The sequence below is a fragment of the Drosophila ananassae genome, chromosome 3L (genome assembly GCF_017639315.1).
Source record: "Drosophila ananassae strain 14024-0371.13 chromosome 3L, ASM1763931v2, whole genome shotgun sequence".
Classification (NCBI taxonomy): Eukaryota; Metazoa; Arthropoda; class Insecta; order Diptera; family Drosophilidae; genus Drosophila; species Drosophila ananassae.
In genome coordinates this window covers 12,168,614-12,182,533 of record NC_057929.1, presented here as the reverse complement: position 1 = coordinate 12,182,533, position 13,920 = coordinate 12,168,614, and the positions used below count along the sequence as shown (strand labels likewise).

General features: G+C 51.3%; 1 protein-coding gene across 1 annotated transcript; it reads right to left on the bottom strand.

Annotated features, from left to right (window-relative positions):
• Positions 1-1,090: 1,090 nt before the first annotated feature.
• On the bottom strand, positions 1,091-1,881 carry LOC6496186 (seminase). The gene has a single exon (XM_001960365.2). It carries the CDS (start codon positions 1,871-1,873, stop codon positions 1,091-1,093), a length of 783 nt encoding a protein of 260 aa, XP_001960401.1. The 5' UTR covers positions 1,874-1,881.
• Positions 1,882-13,920: the final 12,039 nt, after the last annotated feature.

The window sequence follows — 13,920 nt, the reverse complement described above, 5'->3', positions numbered from 1 at the left end:
GCCCATTCACAGCCGACGAGGCCTTGGCTAATTTGAGTACTTGTGGCTGTCAGTCCGAAAAGCCTTTGGCTTTTCTCGCCTCTGGCTCAATTAGCACTCTATTTCGGGTGCGGGAGGCAGAGCTGGGGAGGCGCCACACTCATCGGAGGCCCAATTGAATCGAATGACACACAGCTATTGACCCCAGGACTGGGCTATTGTGGAGCGGTATTAATTTTGTCCCCATTAGGCACTTAATCGAACGGGACTCGTTACCGGGCCGCCAATAAATGCACTTCCAGTGGCCAGTGGTCGCAAATCAGCCGTTATGGAAAGCCATATTAATTGCATTTTTATCTTAAACACCACATTCCGATGAGCGGTGATCCGCAGTTCGCAATTATCCAAATGAGTTGGCCCGCTCGCTGTCACCAGATCGTTGACCAGGTCCACCAGAGCCACTCATTTCCAGAGCAGCACGTGTTAAGTGGCGCTTTAACTGCACTTAATTCGCCTCAAATTAGATGCAATCGGCGGCGACGGGATATGAAAGCTTATGGCCACTGCACCCGGTGACCCGTGCCACGGCGGTGGTCGGTGATCAGTGTTCATCGCCGGCTTCCTTCCTTCCGCTCAGACCCTATTTCAAGACCTAATCAATGCAAATCGAGCAGCATCACTGGGGAATTAGCGCGCGGCAGTAAAGTCAACAATCGGAAGTGGCCACTCATCGGTGGAAGGGCCTCGTAGGGCACAGTGGTAGTGTTCCTAGAAAGCTTCGATCATCATTTAGGAGTTCAATCATGCCAGGAGGCCTTCACCTTTAGTAGATCGAATAACCTGTTCGGGTTAGCAGTAGGGACTTTATTTGTATGGCTACTCCTTGAACGCTGGTCCACCTTTGGGACCTGCTGACCACTGTGCAGCTACCTAGTTCCATGCTGGCCTGGCCCAAAGGAGATCGCTGATATCTCCATTTTCCTCGCCCATCACTCATCCGGTTGGGCCAGCACCAAGGGCTTCCTGGCCACAACTGGCGGCACTTGCGCTTAACGATTTTTAATTCATATTTTAACTAACTATTAATAGCAACGACTTCCGGGCGCACTTCTCACTTCTTCATGGAGCTCGTGATGAAGCTTCGCGCCCTGTGGATACTGGTGTAGACGCCGGGGTACTTGGCATTCGCGCAGCCCAGGCCCCAGGAGACGACGCCGCAGAGCTGCTTCTTGAAGATCACCCCGCCCCCCGAGTCCCCGGAGCAGCTGTCCTTGCCGGCGGAGCGGGCGCAGAAAGTGGAGCCCGACAAGGTGTCCCGATACCGGTAGGCCGCTTGGCAAACATTCTTCCGGATGAGCTTGATCTGCACTGTTCGCAGCTGGGTGGACGGACTGGTGTTCTTGGTGCGCGTGATGCCCCAGCCGGAGACGCGCATGTAGTCGCCGGAGCGCCACTGCACCCGGCAGAGGGATATGGTCCGGATGTTGTTGCCCGTCATGGCACTCTGCAGCCTGATCACGCCCACGTCCATGTTGAGCGTGGAGTTTCTGTAGCTGGCCGGAATAAAGTACTTGGCCACGCCGCGCACCACGCCACTCTGGGTGAGCTTGGACACCCCGCCCTGGACGGTCATCCGGCCCGGCTTGTAGCCGCTGAGACAGTGCGCCGCCGTCACCACGTACATGGAGGTCACCAAGGAGCCGCCGCAGTAGAAGGAGCCGTCGTAGCGCAGGTTCAGCACGTAGCCGCCCACCGCGGACTGGGTGGTGGTGGTGCCGCCTACGATGCGTGGTTGCACCTTTTGTCCGGCTGAAGGTGTCCCAAGAAGCAGCAGTTGCAGGACCAGCAACAGGATGCAGTGGAGCGGTGCTCTGAAGCAAAGAAAGCACCTCATCGCGGAAAGAGATCTGAGTCGCCCGGCACCGGAGTCTGCCGTTTTATCGCCCAACTCTCAAAGGGGGCTCCCAGCTGTGCAAACAAGAATGTGACGCAAAATGAGGCGGATTCGGACGGAGACTGGGTCAAATTGGCAAGAGTTTCCTTGAAGAGACAACATGTGGCTCCTGACCTTGCCGAGTTCACGAAAACATCAAACATTTGAACAAAATTGTGCTGAGAAATCAAAAAGTGGCATTGGACGAAGAAAGACCCAGTACGGTTGTTTCCAGTACTGAGGTATCTGGCATCGGCACCTCTTCTCAGGCTCGGCATGGCCGTGAGTCACAAACTGGGCGGGATTGGCTGGAGATATTCGCGGCGAGATAAGGAGAACGACTGTGGCCTTTGGCTTCATTTTGGCCAAAACAAAAAAGGCATTTGGCATTCCGAGGCGAGGACGCCGCAGCCCAACAAACTGAAGCATGCGGGCAAGGCTGCCACGTTGGACTTGGGAGCATGGTACGGAGCTGGGGCCTTCCGCGGATGCCTGTTGGCGTCTGGACCTGGCTTGGGTTACACCTACCATTCCATGCCAGCCGGCGACCTTATCGCGCCCATTAATCTGCCAGGCCGGGCCAGAAATGTGCGGCAACGAACCAAATGAGGCGCGGCAAGATGGTGGATGTCCCCCGGCCGCTCTCCTGCCGCTCCCCTCGTCCTTTTCGGGCCAAAATGGCGGCGCAGCTTGGGGGCGGGGAGCCTAATGAAATGCAACCCCGCGAGGGAGCGGCAGAAACCGAGCCAAATATTATGACCGACTGGGGCTTCTGCCTCGCATACGCAGGCCTCGAAACCAAAACAGCAAAAACCCAAACAGCGATAATAAAAAAAGCGATACAAAAAACGAGAGAAAAAATATGAATTTTTACGATCTGAAGTCATGCAAAAAGCGAAACGAATCAGAACGCGGTGTGCGCATTGGACGTGAGTCGCGAATGCTTCGTGCGGGTTGATGATGGCGGCCATGCTGGCTTTCCGTCCGCCCCTGCTCCAGCTCCTGCCCCGGCCGCTGTCCCTGCCCCATCGAGGCAGTAGCCCCCCGTCGTCTGGTGGCCACGTTTGGGATCCCCAGTTCTTGCACTCCTTTTTCTTGTGCGCAGTCCGAGATAAGAACTTTTTGTATTTTTCGTTCGCTTTAAGGGCACTTTGAGAAAATATTGAAGTCAATTCTCAAGACTACTCTGAACAAAATAAATGGTATTACATTCCTTAATCCAATACTTATCCAAGAAAAAACCTATCCCTATTTAATCCACTCCAACCAAGAAAGTAATGGGACTAAAGATACCAACACTCTTCTCTGAGTGTGCTTTTTGTAATACGCTTTTTCTGTATTTGGCTCGTTTTCCGTGATGGCGAACATCAGCCGGGATCAAGGGGCAGGGCCGGGACGGGGAGGCGACTCTGGCGGAAATGTTTGACAGACACGTAATGCCCTTGCCAGAGCCATGGATTTTCTATTCTTTGCATACGTCCTGGGCATGGGCTGCGCCAGGGTGTCGCAGTATCGAACGATTTCTTGGAGGAGCTGCCGATGGAATTTTATAATGAACGGGCATCCAGCGGGCCTGACATTTGCGCTGCTAAAGTGCAGTTAGGGAATAATTGTTACTCTAAAAAGTAGTGCTGAAACCCATAACTAGACTCGGGTCCAAGAGACGGGTCTGCAATAGAAGCAGCGCAAAAAACAAGCCCCGTCTGAACAATGGGTTGGACCCCACGCAGTGGAGCAGGGCCCGGCGGAGTAAAGGGGAGCATTTGAAAACAAAGTGACGAGAAAGGTCGTAACATCCAAAGGGAGCAATCATCGCACATTGCGGAGTCGGCAGGAGTAGCCGGGGGTGGGCCACAATGGCCCGACCGGAATGCGATGCACCCACCCACGCTCCGTGGAGAAGTAGAGAAGGAACTGGAGACACTTACCTGGGACAATTTGAGCATTTCTGTCTGCAATTTGGAGAATAAATTGGCATCAAATGCTATCGAAGACATCATTCTTGCCTTGAAATAGAACTAAGAGCTTAGGAGCCACATACATTCGATATTACACAGTTTCCCAACACAAACCCTCTTTAATCCTTCGAGGGTTTTGCAGCAAGTCCTAAAAGGAGCGCTTAGAGGCTGCTGCAACAATGGCAGTCAAACGAGCCGGGCATGGGGCACTCACGGGGGAGGGCAGTCTCGAAAGAGCTCCAACTGGGCCGCCCAAAAATGGAAGGAAAAGAAACAACAGCCAGCCAGAAAGAGTGCAAACTCGGCAACCATGACACCAAGCTGGGTTGGGGGGAATGGGAGGCCCGGTGCTCTGGTGGGGGTGGGGTTTGGGGAGCAGAGTTCGAGGCTTGGGGCCTGAAGAGCTGCCTGGCCTGGCCTACCATGGCATGGCCTGGGCCGGCATATTCGTGCACAATTTCTCGTTTGACGAAACATATAATCTTCGCACATTTCTATGGAAATGAATGGATTGGTGAATGCGCCTTGCACTGATGCATTGATAGATGCATGCCTGGGATTGATGGATATGTGGCTGGTTGGATAAATTGGATTGGTATTGGTTTTCCAACGAGATGCGGAGATGGAGGAGATGCAAAAGGAGAAAAAAGCTTCAAAAATAGGTGGCATATTTCCTTGGTCGCTGCAGTTTCGCCGCTGCAGTCAGTTTCTCCCGCAGTTGCTGCGGCTGTTTCTGTTGCTGTTGATGTTGATGTTGCTGTTGTTGCATGCAAATTGGTTTCCCCATGGCAGCCACACCCTCGAAATCTCCCGGGCGCCCCAGCTCCGCCACTGCTGCTGTTGCTGCTGCTGCGAGTCAGTTTTTGCTGTCGTGTTCTACTTACAAAGTCAGCACTGTACGAGTGCATTTCGTGTGTTTTTCTGCTTTTCTGGTGCGCCTATGCAAATATGCAATTAAGTCGGCCGGGCCCCGGCTCTTGCCATCGAGCAGCGTGTTTGCTGCCATCTAACATGGCATTCCGTCAGCAAGCCGACTCGGCATCTGAATCCGAGTCCGAATCCGAATCTGAATCTGAATCTGAATCATCAATACACTCATCGTCGCCAAGTTGCCAAAGTTGGGAGTTGCATGGCAATAGGAACATGGCAATGGCCGTGGAATTGGAAATGGGAGTGGGAGTGGGAGGTACTAGATGATGGCCACCATTCCTCCATTTGCTTAATAGTGGGGTCATGTATGACTGATTGTTTGTGGAAAATCTCATCGGGATAATGTATAATAAAATAACTCAATTTACCCCGTGGTCTCGGGCGATATCCTTTCACCTTTCAAGACTTGATGATATGGGTCGTATGCTTAATGTGCCCCACTGCGTATACTCGATATTTGGTATAGCTGCCCCTGCCCCGCGCGGCCATAGAAATTTGCATCAAATATGCGGGCAACAAAATGCCCGAGGGGCTCTGAAACAAAAAACGCAGAAATAAGACAATGCTGAGTGCTTACAAAACGTTAAACCGCAAAACAGCCAGAAACCGCAGCGGAAAAAACAAAAATGCAAGCAACGAAATTCCAACGAAAGCTGCATCTTCTTCCCCTTCCGCTCCACAATCCCTAGCCGCTCTTTCTTCGGCTGTACCTATGTGTGGGTAATGCTTACCTGTGCCTGTACCTGTGTATGTTTCTGCATCTGTGAGATACACAGGCGACGCCATGTTGCTGATGTTGCGTGCAGTACGCGTGCAGAAAACATGTACATACCCATATACACTGGGGCCAAGCAGGCACATATGTGTGTTGCATGCTCACTACAATGTACGTGTGGTGCGGAGTTACATATGTAGGCACGTAACGCATTCGCAGTCGCATTCGCATTCACATTATGGCCGACGCGAACGCTTGTGGCTACGGTTTTTGCCTTGGCTTTTATGGTTGCTCTGCTGCTGATGTTGTTGCTGTTGCTGTTGCTTTTGCTGTTGCTTTGCGTGCCAACCACCCAAGCCAAAAGCCCAAAACGCGGCCGAAAGAGCAACAGAGAGGCAAAGCCGCACACAACCCAGGGCCGGGCCTTTGCGGTTGAAATGCAGCCAGCCAGATGAGAAGTCTTGAGCTGGAAAGCAAGTCCCAGAAGCGAACTAACTGCAATGGGAAAGTACTCGCTTCGAAAAAGTGCAAACCCAGCCACTAAACTATCTATTTGGTCAACAGTTTTTATGGCCTTGGGAACAGAAGCTGGCTTATACGATCTAAACCAGGCTCTTATTCAGATGCGTCCTTTGTTAAATTGGCCATAAATTCGTTGTCCCAAACACACTCCACCATGTAATTGCAACACAAACTACTCAAAATTTAGTCGGTTAGCCAGCATTTTCCCACTCCCGGAACAGCGAGTGGATACAACAAAGTCTCACAAATTATATGCCGCCCAAATGGGGCCGATCTGGGGTGCTGGGGTGCTGGGGCCTACGCAAAGCTCCCAGAAACACCTTGATTAACAGAGCTCGCTCTCAGGCTTTTGAACTATTTCAAATTAGTTGGCATGAAATTTTCAATTAATTTTCAAATTTCAATTTATAAATCGACCGACTGCAGCAGCCGCCACTGCTGAAGTGTGATGAGAAATTTCATAATGACTTCTTAGCCCCGTGTCGGGGGCCCGGAGCGAGTGGCTATAATAAGTGCAATTAGGCCATTGATGGTCTCGTCAGCTCGGCTCAGCTCTGCTCTGCGCCGATCCCTGTCGGATGTGCAGGGGCCTCGGGTGGAGCGGCGTGGGGTGGAGTTGGCGGCTCCCAACGCTCCTGCCACTGCCACTGCCACCGACTATTTCCACTGCCAACTGTCGCCGCGCCTCGTTAGCCGGGCAGCGAGTTTCCAGCATCTAACATGGCCGGTCGCCATGTTTAATAAAATACGTGACTTGATTTCAATTTGGGCGCCACTCCGACGACAGAGATGCAAACAGCTTTTCTCCATTTAAGAATTCTTCAAGTTTCCGACAGATGCCATGACGGCGGCTATCTGGGAGGATTTGGCGACAACTTGCCTTGTGTCGAGTTGCTGGAACATTTATTCGTTTTCCAAGGCATTAAACTGTGCCCCAAAGTTCTACATCCGACGTACAAATAGTTGTAATAGATAGTTCACAAAAATGTCGAGGTTTCCATGCAGACTGATAGGGAATCGATCCACAAATTCCCCTCCAGAATCCAATGTGAATTGGCCAAAAAACAGCTTCCGAAAGAGGCCATATATAAGAATCTTGGATTTTACAAGGGACTGCTCCAAAAAATTGGAAAAATATCGATCCAAAAATTTTTGCCGAGGTTTTGATGCAGATTGATGGGGAATCGATCCCCAAATCTTTAAAGGCATTCCGCTTCAGAATCGGATGAGAATTGGCCAAGATATACCCACCGAAAGAAGCCAAATACAAGAATCCTGGATCTGGCAAGGGGTATCCCCACAAAAATTTGAAAAATATGGATCCAAAAATGGTTGTCGAGATTTTGATACAGATCGAGGGAGAATCTATCCACAAATCTTTTAAGGTACTCCTCTTGAGAATCGGATGAGAATTGGCCAAGATATAGTTACCGCTGGGGGTCATAAAGGAGAATCTTGGATTTCGCATGGGGTACCCCCAAAAAATGTAAAAATATCGATCCAAAAATTTGTTTCTAGGTTTTGATGCAGATTGATGGGGAATGAACCAATATTTTAAGGTATTTTAGAATCAGCAGAGAATTGGCCAAGATATAGCTGTGGCAGGGAGTGATATATGGAGCTTCCTCACCGACATTGGGAATAAATTCATAAAGTAGAAGAAGTGTTGTTTTTAATTAAACACGTTACCATTTGCAATAGACATTGTCCGGCAAGTGTCGGGCTAATTACAAGGTTTGGCGGTCCGTTTTGGGGTCTGGCCGAGCGTCCATCCGGTTCTGGGAGTGCGTGGAGGACAAGCACTCCGGTTAACCTGTTCCGCGTTTCAACAAGTCAATCAGAAGTCAATCACTCGGCGGCCCCGGCTCTTCCGAGGTTCGATCTCCCCGGCCGTTCGACACGACGACACGATTATGTGCAGGGTTTCGGGTTAAGTCTGCTGAAAAGTAATAATAATAATATACGGAGTACAACAACAGGCTCAGCAACAACATAATTGCAAATTGGCCGAAAATAAAAACAACAAAGCAGCCCGGAGAGCACGATAATTTAATGTTTGCCAAATGGGTGAACGGGACACACACACGCAGGCAGTCGAAAAAGTAAATTATAGACTGTCTGGTGACCTTGAAAGTGAAATGCCCCAATCGAGAACGGCGGGCGGACGGGCTGAGAGGGGGGAGCGGGGGGAGGAGCGATCACCGGGAAGGTGCCAAGAGGTGATGCCCAGAAATTAGTTGCTCTGCTAGCCCGCTCTAATTGCGTAATTGACTGATCCGACACAGCGACGAACAAAGGCAAACAATCCAGAAACAGTTGATTGAGATGCAGATACGGACGACGTATCCGTGAGTAACCCAGGGCGGCGACACTGCTCGGTCCAAGATTGAAATCCTGCAGAGGGGTGGGACAAAGGACTCTGGTTCGGCTTCGGCTTCGGCATCCCTTCTAGAATTACGCAGCCGCTGCTGCTGCGCATGTATCTTGCAGATACTCGGATACACATTTGCCCCCTTGGCTCTGCCCCCTGCACTCTGCACCTTCGCTATTTTTTATGCAATTGTTTTACCTCCCCCCTGCCCCTGCTCTTGCCCATTCCCCTGCCCCTACCCCTGTCCCTGCCCGGGATTTCGCTTTTTGTTTAAAACATTCGAATGGGCGTTAACCAAAATACAATTTTTTTGTTGCTGTCGCGCTGCTTTCTTCTTTCGAGTTTTATGTTTTTATGCCGATGCCGTTGCTGTTGTTGTGCCACTACCGAGCTGATTTCCGGCGCGTTTTGGATTACACAATGCATCCATCCAGCCAGCTAGCGAAAGGTGAGCGGATTCCGCTCGTACTTCTTTGCTGGATTTTTTATTTCTGTTTTTTGAAAGAGAAGTAGCCGGACCGAGCCAGGCAGGCGAGTGGCGAGTTCCGCCCAGCTCTGTGGTGCACGATTCCTGTGCCGCCGCCGTCTTGAGAATCCAATTTGAATTGCGCCACCAGGCCCAGTCGCAGTCCCAGTGCCTCTGCCTCTGCCTCGGCCCGGAAGCCGCTCGAAACAAAGCCTTGAACTTGTGAACGCGCCACCGACACAGCTCTTGCCACTGCCACATTTGTAGCGCCCTTTCGAGAGGCTGTCGTCAAGGGTGCTTACCCCTTGCCGAGTCCTGAGTCTCGAGTCCGGGACTCACTCCCTTGCCTTCCATCCTGCCCGCCCCAACTCGATCAACTGTTCGGATTTGTCACTCATCTGGCGCAGGAACCTAACGGATTTGAGCAGCTGCAAGATGAAGTCTGTTAGACCCACTGGGGTTTCCAGTGCGACCTGACCTTCAGTCACTAAAGAGGCACGCACATGCCCTATAATATTCAATAAATAAAGATTTAGGAATCGACATCTCATGTGCTAATATCTGACCTTGATTTAACGACCAACTTATGAGCTGTAGAGCTCACTACTGCACCACCGGAGGGTTAAAGCCACTCACTTTCAAATGATATGTCGCTGGGAGGTGTTGTTTTTATGAAAGACAATCTATTTCGAAAAAAGCTTGAGTGAAACCGAAAAAAACCAATCAGGCTTCCTGGAAGTCTGGCTGGCATGGAGAATTCGATTAGGGAGCGTCTGTCACAGAAAAACCTTTGATCCAGAAGCTCCGTGAGGAGCGTGGCCAAAGGTGAGAAAGGTGAGGTGGTGATGGCTATGGCGATGGCGATGATGATGATGATGATGTGGGGATCCGCACAGCGCACAGCGGGCACAGTTCAAGTGAAATTAATCAAAACTAAGCCAGAACGCAAAGCTCAAGCCCATTCACATACATATCGGGGCCACTGTCGGGTTAATCTGCGCTGAATCAATGAAACGCTGGCCAGCTCCCCTACGAATACGTATTCGGCCCGGCAACTCAAACGTCCGCTGAACAATGAAAGTGGCAATTAACCAGAAGCCGAGCATTAAATTATAAAATGCGATCGGAGCAACAGGTTGCCCCGGTGATCACCCAATCGCCCGATCACCCGATCGCCGTCAATAGATAGTAGTAATAATAATAAAACAACGGCAGCCACAGCAGCCTCATGAATGGGCTGCCTTGGACAGGTTCTGCTCCCAAGACGTCGCCCCGTCCCGTTTCTGGGCCTGCTAATCGATTTTTGTAGCTCCGTAGCCCCTGAGAGCCGGCCGCAGCTTCTTCCAACTGCAATTAGATAGAACGGGGCACTTGGGTTGTCTCTGTGGGAGATTGCAGCTTGCGGTTCGGCCCGGTCCTCGGTTCTCTGTTCTCCGTTCTCGGTCCTCGGCACTCTACTTCCCGCTGCGCGGTTGCATATTGATTGAAAATCGATCTATTGTTCGACCTGAAGGTGCGACATCGATAATCCGCAAAAAGTGCACATGGCCAGGACAAAGAGATGCTCTGGGTGGGCGTGGTCGATGCATTTGTGTCAGGATCTTCCGATCCTCCAGTCCCCGAGTGTTTTTAGAGCCAGCCGGCGGGGGGTACATTCACAGGCCCGGGCGCACTCACACCTCGCAGTCCAAGCAGGCTGAGTCCTCTATCCTGCCAGTTGCTGATTGACAGTCGGCGACACCTCCTTTTTGTTTACTGCCCGCCGCCAGTGGCTGTTTGTTGCTGCATTTTTAATGATATCACGTAGTTTAATTCAGTGCGGTGTGTTTTCGCAAAAAGTTTCCAGCCTGTTTCAGTTTCAAACACATCGCATTGGCAAACGTCACTTCCTTCCTGTGGGAGGCGAGAGGCTGGGGCGGGAGCCCTATAGATTCCATTCACTCGCTTGCTCATTATTGTTTGCACAAACTTTTGCGGTCAACCGGCCCCCGGAGGGGTCGGAGTTCATTGCGGGCAGCATCGATGGGAAGTGTCATCGATACCGAGTGTGGTTAGGCAACTATTCGGGGTTTAATGCAACTGCCAAAATATTTGTGGCTACCTTGATCGTGAGCCCTAATTAAGTGTGCAATATGAAATAGGATAACCGATTTAATCACGATAACCCAGTGAGTTTAGAACTGGTTTAAGCACAAAGGATACTGTATACTTTACAGAAATAGAGCTTAGGCAGATGATTAGTTACAAACGAAGCCCCGATCCTCTCAGATCCCCACCTCCTCTCAGACTAATAAAGCGGCTAAACTCAATTGATTGCCGGGAGATGTCAGCCCCGGGAACGCGACGATATCCAAACACTTTGATTTGTCAACTTTTGGGGCCGCCGGCTACAGTCTCGAGTGTGTGTGACCTTAGGTTCAACTCGTTTGCATGAGCCACATCTTGATTAGCCCAAACACTCTCGGACCTGACTCGGAATGTCGTCAGGCGATTGCTCGGCGTGGCTGCTCGTACTTGCGACCCCCTCTCGTGGTAATCGAATTGTTTCAGCGCCGCTCGGCAGTTGTCCGCAAATCGAGTCAATTTAATTGACCTCCAGAGGTCAAGCCGCTCCGTTCCCTTTTGTGCTGTTGCGGTTAGGAGAAAGGGGGAGTGCGAGGCGGCGACCGAGGCCGAGAAGCGGCGGGATTTCTTTCTTTTTCGGATCCCCAGACTGTCCAGACTGTGGGACTCAGCACCAAACAATACAGAGGCGTAGGCTCCCCCGTTAATGGATTTAATTGAATTTGGCTTGTTGCTGCGTTTTATTTGTCTTAATTGTCTGCGAAATAATCATAAATCAGTTCTGTGAGCCTCGGCGGAGACGGTGGAGACAGTTCCCCACCAAGAGCTGGACCAGCACTTGGGTCAATCAATTTATGACATATCCCCAGCTCACCCGGTCTCAAGCCAGGCGGATGATGCGGCACTTTTGGCTTGCAAAGCTGGGAATCGGAGAGAGCTGGGCACTGGGCACTGGAAAGGGGCAACTGGATAGGGGATCTGGGATCTGGGAACTCGGGCCTTGCCACTTGACGCAATCCAGACGAGCAGTCCATTGTTTCCCGTCGGCCGGAGCAGCTCCTTTGTCATCCACCGATCGAGAGGGAGAAGGAGCAGGGGACACCCACAATTGGCGAGAATTTGAAGCATTTCGGAGCATGCATACGGGCTGGCCAAGCCAAAGGGTGAAGTTTCGTTAATTTAGGCAGATAGTGCCTGGCAGATGGAGGCATTTCTGCGCGGCCGGAATCAAAGCCAGCTTCCTGGCCATGTTGACAACTAAATAACGCGTTAATGTGTTTATTGCGTATGCCAGAGTGCGCTGTCCCCAGAGCCCGGCTAGGCAGCTGACTGGTGACTGGTGTTAGGTGTCGCGGCCAACACATCCAGCTCCTCCTGCCTGTTGCCTGCTTCCCTCTGGCCTGCTCCTGATCTTGGCCACTTTCGCATTAAACATGAGGCTGCGTCGGGGACAGAAAGCAGAAAACAGAAACGCGTTTCACGCCTGGGAAAGCCTCGCAACTGGCTGCACTTGGCCTGCACTCCTTAACATTTATTTATGTATTTATGAAAACGTCACCCGATCACTCCGATCACTCACCGGTAATCGTATGCTGCGCAGCCCCCTCTAATGTCAGTCGCCATAAATAAAAGATTAGGTTGCACAGAATAGGCATTCGGGCCAGTGCAGTTGGCTGAAAATGTGTCGCAATAAAATCCAGATATAAGTTGCACTTCCTCGACTTGCAGATGGACTTTGCCGCTTCCCCACCCACTCCACTTTAACCGACCCGCGACCCTGGAAAATAGGCAACATGAACTTGATTAGATCGGCATTAGGGCGGCATTTTCGCCGTTACCGGGCAGCTGCCGCCTGCCGCTTGTCACGTGCCTCCTGCCACGCCCCGGCTGATTAAATTAGCGGATTCGTGAATGCGCGACAATCGAGAGACACTCGGCTAGGCCAAAATAAAAAGCGGGCCAGGCGTAATTGCCAGTTTCGGGTTTCGCAGCTCTGCGCAGGCGCAGCTGAAGTGCCCGACTTATCCGGGGTCTCGGTTACACAAACCCACTCCGAAACTCTGCAGGCCCGCCACTCCGCACCTCCGTTACATGTGCCAGCCGACCTTACGCAGTACGAGTCTGATGTTGCCGCCAAATGTCAGTCAGAGAGTGCCAGCGAGGCAAATTAATTCATTTTCAACACCTATTTTGACAGTTCATAAAATACATTTGTCATAAAATCGGTCAGCGACAGCCAAGCGACTACTCTGCCGCTCTGTTCGGGCCAAGATTTATGCTGCCTCATTGAAAATGCAGTTTCTGCGAGTCCGGTGAGTCCCTGCCCCGCCCTGCCTGCCACATCAAATTTGTCCCTGATTCCTTTCGTTTTTTCGGACTGTTTTTCGATCGGGCCTGGCTCGATTCAAAGGCCAGCAAAGCCCAAAGCGAGTTGCAAAAATCTTAACAAAGTTATTTTAGCAAACGGTACGACAAAAAATGTCATGTCCCCATGAACATTGCAACACAGCTACGGGAGCTACCGGAGCCACCAGAGCTACCAGAGCTACGGGAGCTTCAGCATCCTTGGAGCCTCTGAAAAAGAACTTTGGGCTTTGTTTTGGCTTTGGCTTCTGGTTTTGGGCTGTGGCTGTGGCTTGGTCCAGTGCTCTGCAATCGATATGCGTGCAGATGCTCCACTTTGATCAGGTCATCAGCGACACATCGTTCATCATTCCGCGAGGACGGTGCGCAGGAATGCAGCTCGGCAGGAGGCGGGGGCTCAGAGTGGATCGGAAGGGATAGGATCGGAAGGGAGCTATGCATGACCAGTAGCCGGGCTCAAGACAATGGGCCAAAGCCATGAAAGGAACGCTTTTCAAGTTTTACGCCAAAGACCCAATGTCTGGCCTGGGTTTTGGCTTCTGTTTGGGGCTGTGCCTGGCTGTGGAGCATCCCAGAGCCCCAGAATCAGAAACAGACACTGAACCTGAAGCAGAACCA

Excerpts from the sequence above, each read along its gene's own strand:
- LOC6496186 (XM_001960365.2), bottom strand. The coding sequence starts at position 1,873 with ATGAGGTGCTTTCTTTGCTTCAGAGCACCGCTCCACTGCATCCTGTTG.